General features: G+C 38.7%; 1 protein-coding gene across 3 annotated transcripts in view; it reads left to right on the top strand.

Moving 5' to 3' along the window:
• The window catches only part of pik3r4 (phosphoinositide-3-kinase, regulatory subunit 4), a 54,228-nt gene that overhangs the window by 16,228 nt on the left and 16,945 nt on the right, over positions 1–21,055 (top strand). For all 3 annotated transcript variants that reach the window (XM_072283510.1, XM_072283509.1, XM_072283508.1), the window contains exons 6-13: positions 1,630–1,803; positions 4,566–4,711; positions 6,351–6,554; positions 8,001–8,202; positions 8,601–8,788; positions 15,275–15,500; positions 16,223–16,388; positions 19,910–20,074. In XM_072283510.1, coding sequence (XP_072139611.1) covers positions 1,630–1,803; positions 4,566–4,711; positions 6,351–6,554; positions 8,001–8,202; positions 8,601–8,788; positions 15,275–15,500; positions 16,223–16,388; positions 19,910–20,074 — 1,471 coding nt within the window. The remainder of the gene's footprint in view (positions 1–1,629; positions 1,804–4,565; positions 4,712–6,350; positions 6,555–8,000; positions 8,203–8,600; positions 8,789–15,274; positions 15,501–16,222; positions 16,389–19,909; positions 20,075–21,055) is intronic.

The raw sequence follows: 21,055 nt of genomic DNA, 5'->3' as shown, positions 1-21,055 counted from the left end.
AGCCTTAACTAGTCTCATACACTCATCAAATGTATGTACTTCTGTTTTCCACATCAGCTGTAAATTTTTTTTGCCTTACATTATATTAATTCTGTTGTACAATAATATTATTTTCTTTGGGTTGCTGTTGCAGTCTTTCAAAAATGAACAAGTACCTTAAAACAGCTAATTGCAAGTGGCCATATAAAAACATTATTTTTAGAATGTTAAAAGAATGGTAATAATAAGTAGTTCTAGATTTGTTAATGCATTTTCATATGTACAAAATAATTTTTTTGTTTCAAAATCAGTAACATAAACTGTTGGTGCACCTTCATATATTAATTCTAAAGCATTGCTAAAATTGACCACAAGGTGGTACAATAAAACATGCTTTCAAAGATTTGAAAAAGGCTTCTTGCACTAAAACAAATACTAAAAAGCATTGGCAATCATAATTTTCATCTATTTATAAGAACTGCCAATTGGTTGATTGATTTCAAGGGGACATTATTTTTATTCTTGCAGATTTTAATGTAAAGGGTGATCTGAAGTTCAAATGCATTTGGTTCAAACTTGTATCAAGGTTTATTGTAAGGATAAAACAAGATTGCTCCATATAAATTTTGAAAATACTTGATCATTTAAAAAGAGTCATAGCAGGAAATTGATTGGCTAATAATAAAAACAACAAGTAGGGAATTAATTTTAGAAATTTTTTGTGCTTGGCCAACACAAGATGTACACAATAACCCATGTTTTGAAAGGGTAATAGTTGACTTGGGTCATATTTTTGGCAAAGTGTGTCCATAAGGTACCTTTTATTTAATGTAAAGGCATTTTGGCAGCTTGTAATTCATGGTCACAGTGTGTATGCATATCCCTACTTTTTAAGATAACATAGCAGAGTATGTGTGCGAAATTAATGTAAGCTGTGTTCATTGGGCCTAATTGAACTACATTCATTTCCTACAATCCTATGCCTATTTGCACTTACCTGGACTGATGCAAATGCACAAGTAGAATCTGCTGACTGTGCATTTGGGATGCACCTGAAAAGATGCTAAAAGACCTTGGTCCTGAGTAGACCTCGGCAAGATGCAACTAAAGTCCTAACCCTGCGGTGGCTCTATAACTTTTAACAGGAGGCTAAGCAAGGATGCAGCTTTGGCCTTTTTAAAACCTATCACGAATTGATTTTAAAATCTGAGCTCTTTTGCCTAAATAAAGATTAATTAAAATTTTATTAAAACACTGATAAATAATTACGTTAGAAAAATTAATTTCCTAACTTCCAGCATGGGACTCCTTATTCAAATGAAAGGGAACTGTGCTTCTCTCCCAGTTCTAGCGCAGAATTAGGAAGGTGGAGCCCTAGTATAAATACCTGCGAGTCTATGTGTGGTTGGACTCTGCCATTGGACTGCTTGCGTCCAGCATAAAATCGTAGTGACTGATGCCCTGGCATCTGTTTCTATGTATGTCTTGGATTAAAGTGGGCTAGTGAATAACCAATAATAAGGAAATTACACCAGTGCTTTGCAATCTGCTATTGGTAAACACCACCTCATTATAAGTTCGGTGTTCATTAATATTTGATGCATTCTTCCAAAGATCAAAGACATTTTTAAAACCTGTTTTTATTTTCAGGTGTGGCTGCTTATGTTGGGTGGCAGAGTTCATCAATTCTCAAACCTCTCCTTCAACAAGGACTTAGTGATGCTGAAGAGTTTGTGATCTATAAAGCCCTCAATGCAATGACTTGCATGTGTCAGCTGGGACTCCTGCAAAAGCCTCATATCTATGAGTTTGCCAATGATATTGGTAATATTTATTTTTGCCTGAGGAATAATTTTTTTCTTTATCCTTGTGACATATCCACTTTCCACTCTGATACTTAAATTAGCAGTGGTCACTATCTATAATGATAATCAAGTGACAAAGATATGTGTCTAGACATAATGTATCTATAGTTACGTGAGAGAGCCTAGCTCAAACATTCCTGTCCTCGTCCAGACATGTACCGATAGGGGATATTTATTTTACTGTTTATTGAAAGCAAGAATGTGAGCTAATTTGTTTCTCCTATTCTCGTAGATCCACTATGAGCCCCACTGAAGTCCAAAAATCCATCCTGTCTGCTTCATCTCTTGTGTGGGGTTGTTTAACATTTTCAACCCTTTTGCGTTCCAAAACATTTGAATTAGTTAATTCATATTAATCTTTATCAGTCAATTCACATCATATTTTGTAACACCAGCCAACTGTTCAAATTTGAATTTTCATTTCAGTGCTATTTATTCCTTTATGTGAACACACTTTGCTTCTCCATACATGTGTTCAATCCCACTTTTAAGCTATCTGTTTTTCTTTGTGTTATCTTTGCCAACATTGCTTCTTTTTTTTGCATGTCCTAAAAATAGACCTCTCCACTATATTTGAGAAACTAGAGATCTCTAAGACTAATTTTAATCCCTGGAATTTGTGCCTTATCCTTCATTAACCCAATATTTTTAGAACATATTTTGCAACTGATGCATATTGTGGTGATGGTTTAATGGTGGTTTCTATCAAAGTTCCCATATCTCTTTGGGTGGTTGTCATTTGTTCAGTGACAGTGATTTTTATTTAGCTTTGATTTATTAGTGGTATGCATTTGTGTCAGAAGTTTTTAGATTCAAAATCCTATTCAATGAACTTGTGTTAGTACATTATACAATAAATACAACTGGTCTATACATATTGCATACAATTTAGAACATTTCCAATTATGTGTCTTAGCAACAAATTTCGTATCCAGATGTGCAAGTTACTGGTTTTTTTATTGTCACAGATACAGTTAAAAGCTTGTCTTACATACTGTTCATACACTCATCAGAGTGTATTGAGGTAGGGCAAGGTAAAACAATAATGCAGAATAATAATGTATACGTTAAAACACAAGTTCAGTATTTATTCAGTATGTTAGGCAGCATCATTGGAAAGCAAAACTGAGTTAACATTTCTGGTCGGTGAATTTTTGCCAGAAACGCCTAAATCTGTTTTATTGTCCACAGATGCTCCCTGACTTATTAAACATGTTCAGCATTTTATTATTTCAAATTTCTAGCATCTGTTATGTACTTTGATTCTGATTTTAATTTTTCAGTGGTCTAGAAAATGCTTTAAGTGTTTCTGTTTGGAATGCTTCTGTAGCTTTCAACTGCCTTCCATGGTAATTTTACCTCTTGGTCAGTACTTCTCAATTTCATTTTGTGTGCATGTATAGTAAATTTACTTTTGCTATTAGGTATTATCTAGATTTTTCTGTCACTGCTGAACTTTCCCAAAATATTTCTTGGGAAATGCACTAAAAGCCATTCATGTATGTGGACCATTGCTTCCTCTGTGCTAGTGTGACATTGTGATGGTACTGGGTTTACTGTCCGCAAAGCCCTAAACTCAAAGTAAGGTTTTAAGCTCGAGCCAATATAGGATCCACGGTACCCATACTGTAGGGGGGTTATACTATGTCAACCACCTCTTCAAAGACTAACTTATTTCCCTATTTAATGTCTGTGACGAGGTCTTACTAGCAATATCCACTATTTGAGAAGTGTGTTTCCTCTCTCTGCCAAGGAGATCCTTCCAATTAATGTAGTATTTCAAACAGTTTATTTTATTTTTAATGATTCACATTTAAATTTAGATAAATAGTTCGTAACACCCACTTAAAACTCACAGAAGTATCCCAAATTCCAAAAGACTTTTAAACTACCAAAGATTTTCAAACACGGGTACGATTCTTACGAACTAGAAGAACATACCAACGAATTGCAAATGAATGAGTCATTCATTGAGGAATGAATTCCAGTTCTTCTTTCTGTTGTCCTGTCTTTGTCACTCTCCTTGTCATTCTTAACAATCCCCAGTGCTTTTTAACATTTATACTGTTTGCTACTTGTTGATATTTTTCAAATACCTTCACTGTAGTTCACACAGGTGGTCTAAAGTTTCTGGGGACCGAGATGCTAATCACCCAAAATACTGACTCTGAGTAGACAAATATCCCAAACATTTATTAATCATTCCTGTGACCATGTTTGATGTGCTAAGTCTTCTGGTCTGCAAACTTCCATGAAATAAATAACTTTGCCAGTGCTGTTTGTTTGCAAAGTTGTCCTTTTTAACTTCAGACTGATTATTGCTTGTAGTTTACATAAAGAAATGAAGACTGGTTCGTGTTTATAAGCTGAGCAAGAAATATTGGTTAGAAGTTTAACTTTTCAAAAACAACTCTGACCCTTTGGAAAGTTTTTTTTTGTTAGAATTCTGTATTTTTCAAGGCAATACTACTTGTCCTGATTTCTCGAAATAATGACTTTTTCAGTTACTGTCATAAAGAAAACTTTTGAATTGCCAGGGTAAGATTGTGTCTTCTAGAAGGATTATTAAAATCCTGAAGGCAAGCTTCTGTAGAACATAGCTAAATGCCAAAATGCACATAAAAATATGTAACTCTTTACATTCACTAAATCTGTGTAAAGGTTTGTGTACTTAAAAAAAAACAACAACAGCAACAACAGCTTGCTTTTTTTTTGCATTAGCACCTTTCTTGTGCCACCCGAATCTCTGGATCCGTTATGGAGCTGTTGGATTCATAACAGTGGTAGCACAACATCTGAATATTGCTGACGTCTATTGCAAACTGATGCCCTTTCTCCATCCATTCATCACCCAACCCATAATACAGGTAAATCTTGCTCCTTTTTTCACATTAGCACCTTTTTTGTGTCACCCAATTCTCTGGATCTGTTACGGAGCTGTGGGACATAAAAGATAGAAAAATCAAATTTCAAACAACATATGAGAATAAAATCAAACAAAAAATAGATCTGATAAATAGAAGTTACAGTGCAGGAGATTCTAATTAAAAGCTACAGCGAAAAGAGAAGTCTTAAGCTTCGATTTAAAAGAGCTTGAAGTTGGGGCAGATTTCAGATCCTCTGGAAGGTTATCCCAGATACGTGGAGCATAGTAACTAAAAAGCTGCTTCACCATGTTTAGTTTTGACCCTGGGGGTGGTAAGCAGACCCACCCCAGACAACATGAGAACTCAGTAAGATTCATAATGCAGCAAGAGATCGGACATGTATTTTGGCCCTAGAACATTCAGTGCTTAATAAACCAGTAGTAATATTTTGAAGATAATCCTCTGATGGACAGGAAACCAGTGTAGCAATCTTAAGAACTGGAGTGATATGTTCTTCTTTCTTGGTCTTAGGGCTCTAGCAGCATTATTCTGAATGAGCTATAGCTGTCTTGTAGTTGGTTGTCTTTTGGTGTAGCTAAGATTTAACTTCTGCTCTACATGTTTAATTTAACATTATTTAGCATTTTGAATTTGTTATCTATTTTAGCCAAGTAAGATGGTTAATACAATTGTGTTTTCTTGATTTCAGTGGCCCAAGGTGGTAGACTTGTAACAATGTGCCAAGCAATAATGAAAGACTTGGCTTGTATATTGTCATTTGGCTTTGGCTGTTTTAAGTACCTCATGTTTGGCCTCTAATAAAAATTATAAATACTGGAGAATGAGTTGCTGCCCTGTTTTCCTGATCAATAGAAATTAAAATGCTGATCCGGATGTGTCTTACTGTTTATTTAATAGTTGAATATTAAATTGGAATCATTTAAAATTGGCTTCTTATTATCACATACCAAGGTACAGTGAAAACCTACTTGTCTTGTATACCATCCATACAGAATAATTGATTATAATAGTGCATTGAGATGGTGCAAAGTAAAGCAACAAGAGTGCAGAATTAAGTGTTACGGTATGGAGAAAGTACAGTGCAGATGAATAGGTGAGATACAAGGTCACAATGAGTTGGCTGCAAGCTCAAGAGTCCATCTTATCATACAAAGGAAACAGGCAATAGTCATATAACAGCAGGATAGAAGCTATTCTTGAGCCTGGTGGTGTATGCTTTCAGGCTTTAGCATGCTGCATCTACCATTCACCCAGATGGAAAATGAGGTGTTGCTTCTCATTGTGCCAGTAGAGGAGGCATGGACCATCATTTCTCTCCGGTTTTTCCCCCACCACCTTATTCTAGATTCTTTTCCCTTCTTTTCCACTCCTGATGAAGGGCCTTGGTCCAAAAGGTCAACTCTTTATTTTGCTCAGTAGATGCTGGCTGACTTGCTGACTTTTGCCAGCATTTTGTGTGTGTGTGTGTGTGTGTGTGTGTGTGTGTGTGTGTGTAGCTCAAGATATGCAGAATCTGCAGAATCTCTTGTGTTTATGATTTTATTTTAAAATAATTAGTGTGCAAGTACTAGCTTGGTTGTTTGTAAACTTCATTTGATTCTTTTTGGACTTGTTCTAGATTGACAAGGAAATTGTGTTGCTGAGTGTCCTCAAAGAGCCTGTTAACCGTTCCATATTTGATTATGTATTGCGATCGAAGGATATAATAAATCTCTACAAGCATTTGCACTTGCGTCAGAAAATAAGAAATGGACTTCTGTCGGAATGCCCAATCCCTGAGGACCCAATCATTGCTCAGCTGTTAAAGAAATTGCTTTCTCAGGTAACACAATCTGTGACTTAAAAAAATGAAAGAACCTCCTACTTTCATTGCTCACTTTTGATCAATATGAAGGGGATATAATCTGTCATTTTAAGCTTTCTTCATCCTCAACATTTTTCTTCCCATCTGTTAAAATACTTTCTATCCTTCTGCCAAATTAGTTTGAATCCTTCCAAGTAGTATGAGTAAACCTCTTGAAAGGATATTGGTTACCTTCCAGTTGAAGGCCTATTGTTCCTGTATTGGTCCCACCCACTGCAAAACTAATCTAAATGGTAAAAGTACTTAAAGGTTTCCCTCCTGCACCAGCGCTTCATGCGTACAGTATTTCAATCTTCCTATTTCTCCCCCCATTTGTACAAGGCCCAGGGACTTGTCCTGACCTGCTTTTTAACTCCTCCTACTCACTTCACAAGACCTCATCCTCTTTTTACGTATGTTAATAACAATATGTACTATGACTTCCGGCTACTCTCCTTCCTCCTTCGAGTCTTGATCCTGGCAGGTGTATGCACATCAAGTAAAAAAAGAAGTCTGGATGAGCAGTGGTCGTAGAGGATTTGACAGTAAGCAAAATAGGTAAGTATTCTGTAGCCAAGTGTGAGACTCCAGAGTAGTATATTGTCCTTCACATGATGGCCAATCCCACAATAGCTGAATCTTATTTTTAATACGTCCTGTTTTTTATACATCTCACTTGGTGATGACACTGAAAGATGCTGCTGACTCTGTTACAGACTTCTTGTGTAAGTACTGGAGATATGAACCCATTGTTGCCTTATTATATAAAATACAAGGGGTGATTGATAAGTTCGCAGCCTAAGATAGAAGGAGTCAATTTTAGAAAACCTAGCACATTTATTTTTCAACATAGTCCCCTCCTACATTTACACACTTAGTCCAGCGGTCATGGAGCATACGGATCCCTTCTTTGTAGAAGTCGGGGTCTTGGACCTCCAGAAAGTGGTCCACAGCAGAGGTGATTGATAAGTTCGTGGCCTAAGGTAGAAGGGGATGAGTTATACAGCTCTCATTACATGCATGTGCAGTTCAACTCTTTGAGTGATTATGCAGAAAGTTTGAAGTTAATAACTCATCTCCTTTTACCTTAGGCCACAGACTTATGAACCACCCCTGCTGTGGACCACTTTCTGAAGGTCCAAGACGCTGACTTCTACAAAGAAGGGATCTGTATGCTCCACGACAGCTGGACTAAGTGTGTAAATGTAGGAGGGGACTAAGTTGAAAAATAAATGTGCTATGTTTTCTATAATTGACTCCTTCTACCTTAGGCCACGATCTTATCAATCACCCCTTGTAAGCTTGGTGGAATATGTAGCATTGAAATAGTAATTGCATTATATTTGCTTTCTCTGATTTTGTTTGAATCTCAACACCCAGGTATGCCTAAGAGTGATGTCATGGGGCTTATTTGTCTTGAAATAGGGCATGAGTGAAGCAGATGAAGACAAATTACTTGCTCTGAAGGATTTCATGCTAAAGTCAAACAAGGCCAAAGCCAATGTGGTGGATCAAAGCCACATGAGTGACAGTGGTCAGGGTGGAGTGATTGATTTGGCTGCATTAGGAATTCCTAGGAAACATGTTGATCTTGTGAAGACAAAACAAGAAAATGATGATAAGCGAGGTAGTTGATTTATTTTCTTCTTTTCTTGCCATGATTATAATCAGCAGCAATGTGACTGTGTTTATATGAAATGCATGTGATACAAAAATATGCTGCAGCTGGTAACTAAAAGCAAGTACGTCTAATCAGACTAGAAATAGACTAAATTTTGCAGTACAAATAACATTTTGTTTGGCTTTAACTGTTTACAGAATATTCTCACTTACTGAGCACTGAGTTGATGCATCTAAAGCTGTTTTCTTAATTTGGATGCAATAAAGTGCCGTTAAATCAAAATATTAGCATTTCTTTGGAGCGACATATGAAGTTCAGAATTTTCATAAATTATCAGTAATTTAGTAGATTTTAGAATTAGTAGATAGTAGAATTGCTGAATTTAATGTGTTGGTATTTTATAGCACGAAGGCATGTTAAACAAGACTCGAATTTAAATGAAGAATGGAAGAGCATGTTTGGCTCTCTCGAACCTCCAAACCAGCCTAAAGTTATTGCAGCCCCTGGAGACCAGGAAAATACCACTGGGAAAAATCTCAGATCGGAGTCATCACCAGGGATGATGATCACTACCAACTCCACTTTGCAGCAGGTTAATAGAAAGTTCATTGAAAAACAGGATTTCTGGCAGAATTCTAGGGAGTTAAAGAAATTTGAGAGCAGCGTTGAATAGTCATCTTTCAATTACTCTTGGTGCCTAGTGAATATAAAAATTGGGCCGTCAATTTGGTTAGGGTTGCTCGAGATCGTAGAGGGTGGCTTTTCAACTTGGGGAATATTGGGGCTTGTGCTATGTGACTTTTAAAAGTTTATAGGTTATATTTCAACTGCTGGAGCCAATGTTGTCAAGGGAATGAAAATCAAAAAAATCTGCAGATGCTGGAATTTTGGATTATAAATAAAATACTGGAAACACTCAGTAGGTCAGGCGGTATATATGGGGAAAAGAGAAACTTAATATTTTAGATCTGGACCCTTCATCAGAATCAAGGGAGTTTTTGTTACTGCTGCTCAGGGCAGTTGCATGGATGAGTAGGAATCTGAGCTTATATTGGGAGGGAAGGGTATCGTAACTGGAAATTAAGTGCTGAAAAATAGTAAATGCATTTATGAGCCAAAGCTAAATGTTACTAGAAAATAGACATTAAGTTGACTTAGCAGCACTTGATGGCACATACTCTAATGCAGTGAAACTGATGGAAAAAAGCATCTGAGCTAAATGTACAAATGGACATGAAACTTCATCTTATTGAAACACCATAAAGATCTCTGGGTGCTTGACAGAGTAAATGACATGAGGATGATTGCCTTGGTGAAGGAGTCTAGAATTAGAAGGAATAGATATCGAATAGGGGTTAAATCAGTAAAAATGAGATGAAAGGTTTGTTCTCTGAGATTTAAGTATTTGAAATTGTCTTTAAATAGGGTTTGATAAATAGCTTTAAAATAAAGTATGATAAATCAGTACTGTGCTCCTGATGAGTTGTTGATCAGTATTTAAAATTATGAAGAAAAATTTATCCCATTCCACATCAGTATTCTTTCATACAAGTCGTCCTCCCCCCCCCCCCCCCCACCTCACTTTCGTGTTCTGCCATCTTTCCCCTTCCTTTCCAGTCCAGTCTTGGCTTGAAAAGTCAATGGTTTATTCTCTTCTGTAGGTGCTATCTGACCTGCTGAGTGAGTGTGTGTATGTGTGTGTGTGTGTTAAAATATAGGCGGTTTTGGATATTGAATAAAGTCTAGTGTAGTTATGGAAAAGAACAAATATTAACATCATACCAAATGGAGAAAGGTTAATTTTACAAAGCTGAAATTTGAGGTAGCTGAATTGTACTGGATCTAATCGCATGGAAATGTATTAGTGTTGGAGACATGGGAGGAAGTGAAGAAGGAAATAAGGTCTAGCGCAAACATGGGGGGGGAGAACATGCTGGAATCTGAAACAAAAATACTGGAAGGTCGCAGTCAGTCATGCAGCATCTTTGGAAGGAAAAATCAATCTAATATTTTAGGCCAGTGATCAGAACAGATTTTTTAAAGCAAGGGAAAATATGCAAATCCTCAAGCTAAGGTCCCTGTGCATAAAGTCAAAGAAGGAACTGTGTGTTAGATATCAGAACCTCAAAGTTACAGCACGCCTAGGATTGTATAGAATATGTCGGGATGATATTGGGGGAAAAATTAGATTAGCAAAGTGTGCATCTTCATTTTGTGTTCCACGGTTCCCAATGAGACGTTAGATTGCGTAGCAGGAGAGATTTCAAAAGAAGTAAGTGGGAGCAGTTCCCAAGGAGCTTTTGGAGTGTGCCTAATTAGGCATTAGTCGAGGTCAAATAAAAAATGAGTTAGGTTTAAGTGGAGCAGCCATTGTGTGAGTGGGCCATTGTTAGAGTGGTGAGTTCAGACTTTGACTCATAGAGGTGTAGGCAAGGAGAGGTGAAGGCAGTTGATAGATTTTTTTTGTTTAGTTTTCTTTTTTCATATTTCACATAGAGCAGTGGGCATGCCAAGCAGGATAGTGGAAAGCATCTCTTGTGGGATCTGTCTTCGAGGACTACACCTACAAGAAATGCATTCGGTTGCAGCTTCTTTCAGAACGTATTAAGGAATTGGAGTTTGAACTGGATGAACTCCAGATTATTCGGGAGGCTGAGGGGTCGATCAGCAGGATGTATAGGGAGGTAGATATACTCAAGGTGCAGGACATAGGTAGCACTGTGACCACCAGGAGGGGAAAGGGGATGGGTGTGATAGGCAGCTTGTGCAGAGTACTTTTGTTGCCATTCCCCTCAGCAAAATGTATACCTCTTTTGATGCCGTTGGGGGTGATGAAATAGCAGAAGAAAATCACAGTGGTCAGATTTGGCACTGAGTATGGCTCTGTGGCTCAGAAGGGATGGGGGGAGAAGCGGGTAAGCTGTGGTAATAGGGGATTCATTTGTTAGGTTAATAAGGAGGAGGTTCTGTGGACAAAAAAAAGAGATTCCTGCATCATATGTTGCCTCTCTGGTGTCAGGGCCAGGGACATCTCAGATTGAGTCCACAGCATTCTTAAGTGGGAGCCTGAGCCGCCAGAGGTCAGGGTCCACAGCAATACCAATGACATGGGTGATGGGGCCAATGACCAATGAATGGTGGTGAGGTTCTGCAAAGTGAGTTCAGGGAGTTGGGTGTTAAAACAGCAGGACCTCCAGGGTTGTGATCTCAGGATTGCTACCCGTGCCATGTGATAGGCCAGAAATAGGAAGATTACAGATCAACACGTGGCTGAGGAGATGGTGCAGGAGGCAGCCTTCAGATTTTCGGATCATTGGGCTTTCTTCCAGGGAAGGTGGGACCTGTACAGAAGGGGCAGTTTGTATCTGTACTGGAGGGGGTGACTACTATCTGTGTCAGAAGGTTTGCTAGTGCTGCATGTGAGGGGGCAGGGGTTCAACTGGAGTTGCAGGGGGATGGGAACCGGAGTGCTAGAGCAGATAGTGGAATGGTTGTGGGGAAAGATGTTGTTCAGTCTCTATAAAGTCAGGAAGTGACAGATTGTGCATGATGGGACTAATGTTCTGCTGTCGGTATATTTTAATGCAAGAAGTTTTGCAGGAAAGGTTTAGGCCATGGATCAGCATGTGGAGTAATGACATTGTAGGCATTAGTGAAACTAGGCAGTGGTCAGAGAGGACAAACTGGAACGTTCATTTACTGAGGCTATGTGGGTGGAACTGAGGAATAAAACAAGGGATGACCACATTAATGGGATAATATTATAGACCAACAGTCTATGGGATTTAGAAGAGCTAATTTGTAGACATTGCTGACTTTTAAAAGACACATAAGGTTATGATTTTTTTTATTTTCCATTTTTTGACTGCGACTCCCGTATTGTAAAAGAGCCGGGTGGAATTGAGTTTGTCAGATGTTTTCAGGAAAGTTCCCTTAATCAATCCACAGAAAGCTCAACTAGAGAGGTGTATCATTGGATCTCCTATTAAGGAGTAAGACAGAGCAGTTGACAGAAGTTTGTGCAGAGGAGCACTTTACATCTAGTGATCATAATACAATTAGTTTCAAGATAATTCTGGAGAAGGATAGGTATGGTCCTCGGGTTGAGATTCTAAATTGGAGAAAGCCAATTTTGATGGTATTAGAAAGGATCTGGCAAATACGGATTGGGACAGGTTGTTTTCTGGTAATGGTGTGCTTGGTAAATCCTATGGCGGTAGAGGAAAGATACTGGCATGAATCGAAGAATGACTGACAAGCAGGGGGCAGCGAGTGGGAATAAAAGGAGCCTTTTCGGGTTGTCTACCAGTGACTAGTGATGTTCCTCGGGAGTCAGTATTGGGACTGCTGCTTTTCACATTGTTTGTCAATGATTTAGCTAATGGAATTAATGGCTTTGTGGCACAGTTTGTGGATGATACAAAGGTAGGTGGAGGGGTTGGTAGTGCTGAGGAAGCAATGCAATTGCAGCAGGACTTAGAAAAATTGGAAGAATGGGCAAAAAAGTGGCAGATGGAATACAGTGTTAGGAAATATATGATAATGCATTTTGGTAATGGAAACGATAGTGCGGACTAGTATCTAAATTGGGAGAAGGTTCAAACATCTGAGGTGCAGACGGACTTAGGAGTCCTCATGCAGGACTCCCGGAAAGTTAATTTACAGGTTGAGTCTGTGGTAAAGAAGGCAAATGCAATGTTGGCATTTATTTCAAGGGGAATAGAAGATAAAAGAAAGAAGATAATGCTGAGCCTTTAAGACACTAGACAGGCTGCACTTGGAATCTTGTCAACAGTTTTGGGCTCCATATCTCAGAAAGGATGTGTTGTCATTGGAGAGAGTCCAGAGGAGGGTCACGAGGCTGATTCTGGGAATGAAGTGGTTAATATATGAGGAACGTTTGGTAGCTTTGAGCCTGTACTCACTGGAATTTAGAAGAATGCGTGGGGATCTGATTAAAACCTACCAAGTGTTGAAAGGACTAGATAGGGTGGATGTGGAGAGGATGTTTCCTATGGTGGGATATTCAGAACTAGAGGGCACAGCCTCAAAATTGAGGGGCTACCCTTTAGAACAGAGGTAAGGAGGAGTTATTTTGGTCAGAGAGTAGTGAATCTATGGAATGCTCTGCCACAGACTGCAGTGGTGGCCAAGTCTGTGTGTATATTTAAGGCGGAAGTTGATCGTTTCCTGTTTGGTCATGGCAACAAAGATTATGGTGAGAAGGCAGGTGTACGAGTTTGAGTGAGATCTGGGATCAGCCATGATGGAATAGCGGAGCAGACTTGATGGGCTGAATGGCCTAATTCTGCTCGTATGTCTTATGGTTTTATGGTAAGCGGAAAACTTTCAAAAGTGTAATTTTTGAGAGTTCTGAGTTTGTATGTTCTGGTCAGAATAAATGGCAAGAATAACAGGTTTAGGGAACATTGGTTTTCAAGAGATGTTGAGGTCCTGATTAAGGAAAAGGAGGTGCATAGCAGAACTAGGCAGAAAGGAGCAAATGAGGTATTCTCTTGTATGTTTTATATTCCTCAGGTACAAGGAGAAATCAGGAGGGCTAAAGAAGGTGTGAGGTTGTTCTAGCAGACAAGGTGAAGGGCTTCTACAGATATATTGAAGGCAAAAGGATATCAGGGGACAAAATTGTTCTCTGGAAGTTCAGAGTGGTCATGTATGCATGGAGCCAGATGAGATTAGAGAGATCTTAAATGGACTTTTTGTCCATTTAAGTGGATCTGAAATTCAGGAGACGGATGCTAAATCTAAATAAGCCCGTCAAAGCAGTAATGAGGTCACTGTCTGTTTTCAGATTACAAGGGAAGAGGAAGTGTTTTGCTATCTTGACGCGAATTAGGGTGGATAAATCCCCGGGTCCTGACAAAGTGTTCCCACGGACCCTGTGGGAGGCTATTGCAGGAATTGCAGGGCCCTAGCAGAGATGTTTAAAACATAGTTAGCCATGGATGAGGTGCCGGGGGATTGGAGGATAGCTAATGTTGTTCTGTTGTTTAAAGAAAGGCTCTAAGAATAAACCAGGAAATTATAGGTCGATGAGCCTGACATCATAGTGAGTAAGTTATTGGCAGCTGTTCTGGGTGATAATGTGGTGAACTTGATCAGCAAATTTGTGGATGACACCAAGATTGAGGTGTAGTGGACAGCAAGGAAGACTATCAAAGTTTGAGGCAGAATCTGGACCAGCTAGAAAAATGGGCAGAAAAACAGCAGATAGAACTTAATGCAGACACGTATGAGGCGTTGCGCTTTGAGAGGACAAACCAGGATAGAACTTGCATGGTGAGTGGTAGAGCACTGAGAAGTGCAGTAGAACAGGAGATCTGGGAATACAGATCCATACTTCCTTTCAAGTGGTGTCACAGGTAGATAGGGTCATAAAGATAGCTTTTGGCACAATGGCCTTTATAAATCAAAGTCTTAGGTACATGAATTGGGAAGTGATGTTGAAGTTGTAAAAGATGTTGAGGCCTAATCTGGAGTATTTTGTGCAGTCTTGGTCACCTACCTACAGGAAATATGTCAATAAGATTGAATAAGTGCGGAGAAAATTTGCAAGGATGTTGCCAGGACTTGAGGGCCCGAGTTGTAGGGAAAGGTTAACTATGTTAGCACTTTATTCCCTACAGAGGAATGAGGAGGGACAAAATTGAGAGGTATATATAGGGTAAATGCAAACAGACTTTTTCAACTGAGGTTGGGTGAGACTCGAACTAGAGGTCGTAGATTAATTGTGGAAAGTAAAATATTTAGGGGGAACATAAGGGGGATTTTCACTCAGAGTGATGAGATTGTGGAACAAGCTGCCAGCGGAAGTGGTGGATAAAAGTTCGATTTCAACTTTTAAGAGAAATTGAGAAATGTAAATGGATGGGAGGTGTATTGAGGGCTATGTCTGGGTGCAGGTCAGTGGGACTAGAGAATTTACTAGTTTGACATGGACTAGATGGGCTGAAAGGTCTGATTCTGTGCTGTGGTGTTCTATGACTCTAAAAACAAATGAAAAGCAACAAATAACTAACAACTAGAGACTGACCCAATTGTGTAATTCCATTTGAAGGTGACTGAAGGAACTGTGGCCCCAACAAGAAAAGCAGCTGCTTCCTTGTCAATTCCGGCAAGTGGAAGTGTTCCATTGTTGCCCTCTACGTACCAGAGGCGCATTACCACATGTGTCACCGAGCTCCAACACCTGATTCAGCAGAAGCGCGAGCAATGCAATTCCGAACGAATGGCCAAACAGCTGATGGAAAATGCTGAATGGGAGAGTAAATCTCCTCCACCAGGTACACAAAGATTGGGAATTTTAAAAAAAGATAAATACTGGAAGCACTCAGCAGGTCAGGCAGTATTTTTGGAAGGCAAAACAGTTAACGTTTCTGGCTGCAGATTCTACATCAGAACTACGGAGCAAAACAAATTTGTAGGGAGGTAAGAGTGAGTGGATAAGACAGGGAATATCTCAGATAGGACGATTAAGAACCCCTCAACCATCAGGTTCTTGAACCAAAGGGAGTAACTTCACTGAGCTTCACTTAGCCCATCATTGAAATGTTCCCACAAACTATGGACTCAATTTCAAAGACTTTTTATCTCATATTCTTGATATTTCTTGTTTGTTTATTTATCTATTACTATTATTTCTCTCTTTTTGTATTTGCACAGTTTGTTGTCTTTTGCAAACTGGTTGAACGCCCAAATTGATACTTTCTTTCAATGATTCTATTATGGATTTATTGAGTATGCCTGCAACAGAATGAATTTCAGGGTTGTATATGGTGAATGTATGTACTTTGAACTTTATCGTGATGAGTAAATACGAAGTTTTTGCTATTCAAATTAGTTTTTTTCATATTACATGTATAATTTTTAAGTCAGTTACCATAGGTTATATTAACTTCTGAATTACCAACGCAATTCATAGTGATGTGGTAATAGGAATATAACTATCGTATGGTTGTGACTCCATACAATTCTACATTGTTAATGAATTCCATGATCTGTCTAGGCTGGCATCCCAAAGGGCTTCTTGTTGCACATCTCCATGAACATAAATCAGCAGTGAACAGAATCCGGGTATCTGATGAGCATTCAATTTTTGCTACCTGCTCAAATGATGGGACTGTGAAGATTTGGGATAGTCAGAAGATGGAGGGAAAGACTACAACTACAAGGTATGGATATAATTCTTTAGGTCAGGTACACAAGTTGTTTTGCTTAAAAGATTGTTTTTGGTCTGAACAGTGTACTATGAGGCAGAACTGCTGATAACGTTTCCTTTTGCACTAAGCTCTAAGTCATGGTGTCCATTGTGCAGGTACATTAAGGTCTAATGGCAAATAGCATTTGTTTAGCATTGAAGCCAAGGGTGTAGACTTTAATTTGTCTCTAATCTTTGATGGGCATTACTTTGAAAATAAATTGTCTTGAGTGAAGGGTTGACATATGCTTTGGTGTTAAAAGGCCTGAAGTTGCATAGGCCACCATTAGAGACTTAGAAAGGACACCATTCTAAGTAAGCCCTCTACCCAGTGTCCTCCCCATAGGTTTTTCTCCCCATTGCAAACCCCTGTCCCCAGTCTTTTCTGATGTGCTCTTTTCCAACCACCATCCCCCTAAAGTTAAAGGAAGCTATCCCAATAAGTTTTCCTCCCTTCCTGAATTAGACCTGAACATGAATGGTTGGGGAAAAATATAAAACTGGTCAAGCCTCACAGGAAGATCAAGCTAATGTCTCTTAATAGATTATTGCACCACGGATGTCATGCAAACATCAGTATCCTTTATTACGAAGACGAGTCCTGATGAAGGGTCTCGGCCTGAAACGTCGACTGTACCTCTTCCTAGAGATGCTGCCTGGCCTGCTGCGTTCACCAGCAACTTTGATGTGTGTTGCAGGAAATTAAGAACCTGGTGGCATGGTGCGAAGACAGTAACCTATCCCCCAACGTCAGCAAGACAAAGGAATTGGTTGTTGACTTCGGAAGGGGTAGTGGACCGCACGACCCAATTTACATCGGTGGTGCGCAAGTGGAGCAGGTCAAAAGCTTTAAGTTCCTCGGGGTCAATATCACAAATGACCTGACTTGGTCCAACCAAGCAGAGTTCACTGCCAAGAAGGCCCACCAGCGCCTTTACTTCCTGAGAAAACTAAAGAAATTTGGCCTGTCCCGTAAAACCCTCACTAATTTTTATAGATGCACCATAGAAAGCATTCTTCTAGGGTGCATCACAACCTGGTATGGAAGTTGTCCTGTCCAAGACCGAAAAAAGCTGCAGAAGATCGTGAACACGGCACAGCACATCACACAAACCAATCTTCCGTCCGTGGACTCACTTTACACCGCATGCTGTCAGAGCAGTGCTGCCAGGATAATCAAGGACACAACCAACCCAGCCAACAGACTTTTCATCCCTCTTCCCTCCGGGAGAAAGTTCAGGAGCTTGAAGACTCGTACAGCCAGATTTGGGAACAGCTTCTTTCCAACTGTGATAAGACTGCTGAACGGATCCTGACCCGGATCTGGGCTGTGCCCTCCAAATATCCGGACCTGCCTCTGGTTTTTTTGCACTACCTTACTTCCTATTTTACTATTTTCTATTTATGATTTATAATTCATTTTTTAAATATTTACTAATTTTAACTATTTTTAATATTTTTAATATTTAATATTTACAATCCAGGGAGTGTGAAGCGCAGAATCAAATATCGCTGTGATGATTGCACGTTCTAGTACCAATTGTTTGACGACAATAAAGTATATAATTTCTTTGTCTAACTGATATCTTGTCAAAATAGTATATTCTGTGGCTTGCTGAGCTTTCCTTTTGTCCTGGAAGGGCAGTTTGACATTGCTGTTTAAACTCTAAGGATAATACCCTTGTAATTATAGCGGCATTGAGACATTAATGAACAATTGTGCAGCAATATATTCTAAAAATAGTCAGATTTTCTACACTGTGGTCAAATGTCTTAAGTTACTGACTTCAATATTCCTCTATTCTCAGTGGGTAGGATCTTTACCAAGAGCAGATGCAATTTGCTTTTTTTCGCCAACAATGCTAGATGCAATTTCATGTGTAATACAGTATTTCATTAACATTACATTAGATTAATCTCTGAAATTGTTCACTATGGGAAGAAGGAGGAGAGATTGCTGAGGCTATGACTGTGATCTTTGTGTCCCGCACAAGCCATAGGAGTAGGACCAGAGGGGTGGATGATGGGAAATGTTCCTTTGTTCAAGAAAGGTAATGGGGATAATCCAGAGAGCTATAGACTAGTGAGTCTTACATTAGTGGTGGGCAAACAACGGACGGGATTTTCAAGGACAGGATTTACAAACATTTGGAGAAGCATAGTCTCAGTTGGGATAGTTAATATGGCTTTATGAAGGGTAGATCATGCCTCACAAGTATAATTTTCGAAGAAGTGACAAAACAAATTGTTGAAAATCATGAGGCATGTGATTCAAGAGAAATTGGCAACATGGATTCATAATTGGCTTGTCCACAGAAGGCAGCAGGGATTAATGGATGGAGTGTATTCTGCTTGGTGGTCAGTGATGTTTTGGAAGGATCTGTTCTGGGATCCCTGTTCCTTGTGATTTTTATAAATGACTTGGATGAGGAATTGGAATGGTGGGTTAGTAAGTTTAAAGATGACACAAAGGTTATGGATCGTGTAGAAGATTGTTGTAGGTTACAATGGGATATAGACAAGATGCAGAGCATGGTAGATAAAGTTCAATTCCAAAAAGTGTGGGTGAAAAAAGCACGAGGTCATGCTGCAGCTCTATAAAACTCTGGTTAGATGTTAGTGGAGTATTGTGTTCAGTTCTGTTCACCTTACTGTAAGAAGGATATTAGAAGGGGAGGGTGTTAAAGAGGGTGCAGAGGAGATTTACCAGGATGCCGCCTGGATTAGAGAATATGTCTTATCAGGAAGGGTTGAGTGAGTGAGAGTTCTTCTCATTGAACCAAAAGACAATGAGAGGCTACTTGATAGAGGTGTACAAGATGATAGTGGCATAGATAGTGGATGGCCAATGTCTTTTTTTTCCCCCCAGGGCAGCAATAGCTAATACCAGAGGATGCCCTTTTAAGATGAGGAAAGTTTATGGGAGATGGCAGAAGTAGTTTTCTTTTTAACAGAGTATACTGAGTGTCTGGAATGCACTACCTGAGGTGATGGTGGAGGCCAATACTCTAGGGACATTTAAGAGATTCTTGGATAGGTATATGGATAAAATAAAAATGGAGGGTTATGGGCTATGTAGGAGAGAAGTGATAGATTGATCACAGAATAGGTTGAAAGGTCGACACAGCATTGTAGTGTGTTATACTCTTCTGTGTATTTGTCCGTAGCAATGGAAGTACACCAGCCCTCAAACGTGGCCTTCCATTCAAATTAGATCATAGTTAATTTGTATTTCAGCTCTCTCTGTTTGCTACAGTTCCATAATCTTTAGTATGCTTACCTAACAATTAACTTCATTTCAATAGCTTGTTTGAGTAGTCCGTTGCAAATTTTGATTGCATTTTATGTGAAGGAGTGCATTCTTTGGGTGTGCAGCTGAATGTGAAAATTTCCTTTAGTATTTGGGACAAAGCACATCAGCTGACAGCAGTAGCATTCCTGTATTATTTATCTCCAATAATCAATAAATTATTTTTCTTTTTTATTGTTTTGTAGATCAATTTTGACGTATTCTCGAATAGGAGGAAAAATCAAAACCTTGGCATTCTGCCAGGGCTCCCATTATCTGGCAGCTGCTTCTGACAATGGTACTGTCCAGCTCCTAGGAATTGAGGCTAGTAAGCCTCCAAAATCTCCAAAAATACATCCTCTCCAGAGCAGGTATTGTATTTCATTTGAATATTAACTATTTTCATTATGTTAATTTTCTTTAGGCCTATTTTTATTATCTGAATTTTATTAATTTTTAGCACTTAAGCACTTGAGATATTAAATAAATTCATCTAAAATGAATTATTTTAAATTCTTTTTGAGATGGTCTTAAATATTTTGATGAGCTGTAGCAACGAGGTCTCCAATGTAATTGAGCCCACAGGCCTGTCAAAAGTAATTCTGTTTACAGTGATATTGAGTGTGGGCTGACCCCAACTCAGTCTACCTCTTGTGCTTTATTGCAAGTAATCTAAGTAAGCCTAATGACTTTCTAAATCATAATATGAATCATCAAACTCCTTGCTCTGATAAAATTGTGCTATGTTAAATATTTCAAAATATATTTTAATGGATCCTTTTTATTTTAATACTGCAGTTTCTTCTTTAAAATATGTGTATTTCCCTCTGAAATGTTTAAAATATTTGATTAAAATTATGTGCTTTCTAGTTTAGAATAAGTGATAATTCCATAATGTGGCACCCATGCTTTTTGATGATAAGTGGCTGGAAGTAATGTAGCTGAAAGTCTATGTCAGAGAGATTGTGTTTATGTTGGCAGCTTTCTTTGAGGTTGGCAACCAGCACTGCCACTTCAACAATGCAAAATCCTGTCTGGTTGATTTATACTTTTCCATATTTAGTGTTCTTTTAGCAATGATGAAGTGTAGTTAGAAGATAAAATTATTTCTTAATCTATTTAACTATTTTCTATATCTTTGTTAATAGTACAGCAGCTAATTGTCCAGCATGATTTCCTTGTTTGAGGCTAAAATAGAATTAAATATCCAAGGAGAAAAACAAGATTGCAGCATCATTTTATCAAGTGTCCAATTTCTCAGTCATACCAAACAATATAAGTTATCAAAATTTTATTTTGTGCTCCAGCTTTTCATTTGGCACAGCTTAGTTTACCTACTCTTGCCTGGCCTA

This window comes from Mobula birostris, chromosome 19, assembly GCF_030028105.1.
Source record: "Mobula birostris isolate sMobBir1 chromosome 19, sMobBir1.hap1, whole genome shotgun sequence".
NCBI classification, from domain to species: Eukaryota; Metazoa; Chordata; class Chondrichthyes; order Myliobatiformes; family Myliobatidae; genus Mobula; species Mobula birostris.
This window is presented reverse-complemented; position numbering and strand designations above follow the sequence as displayed.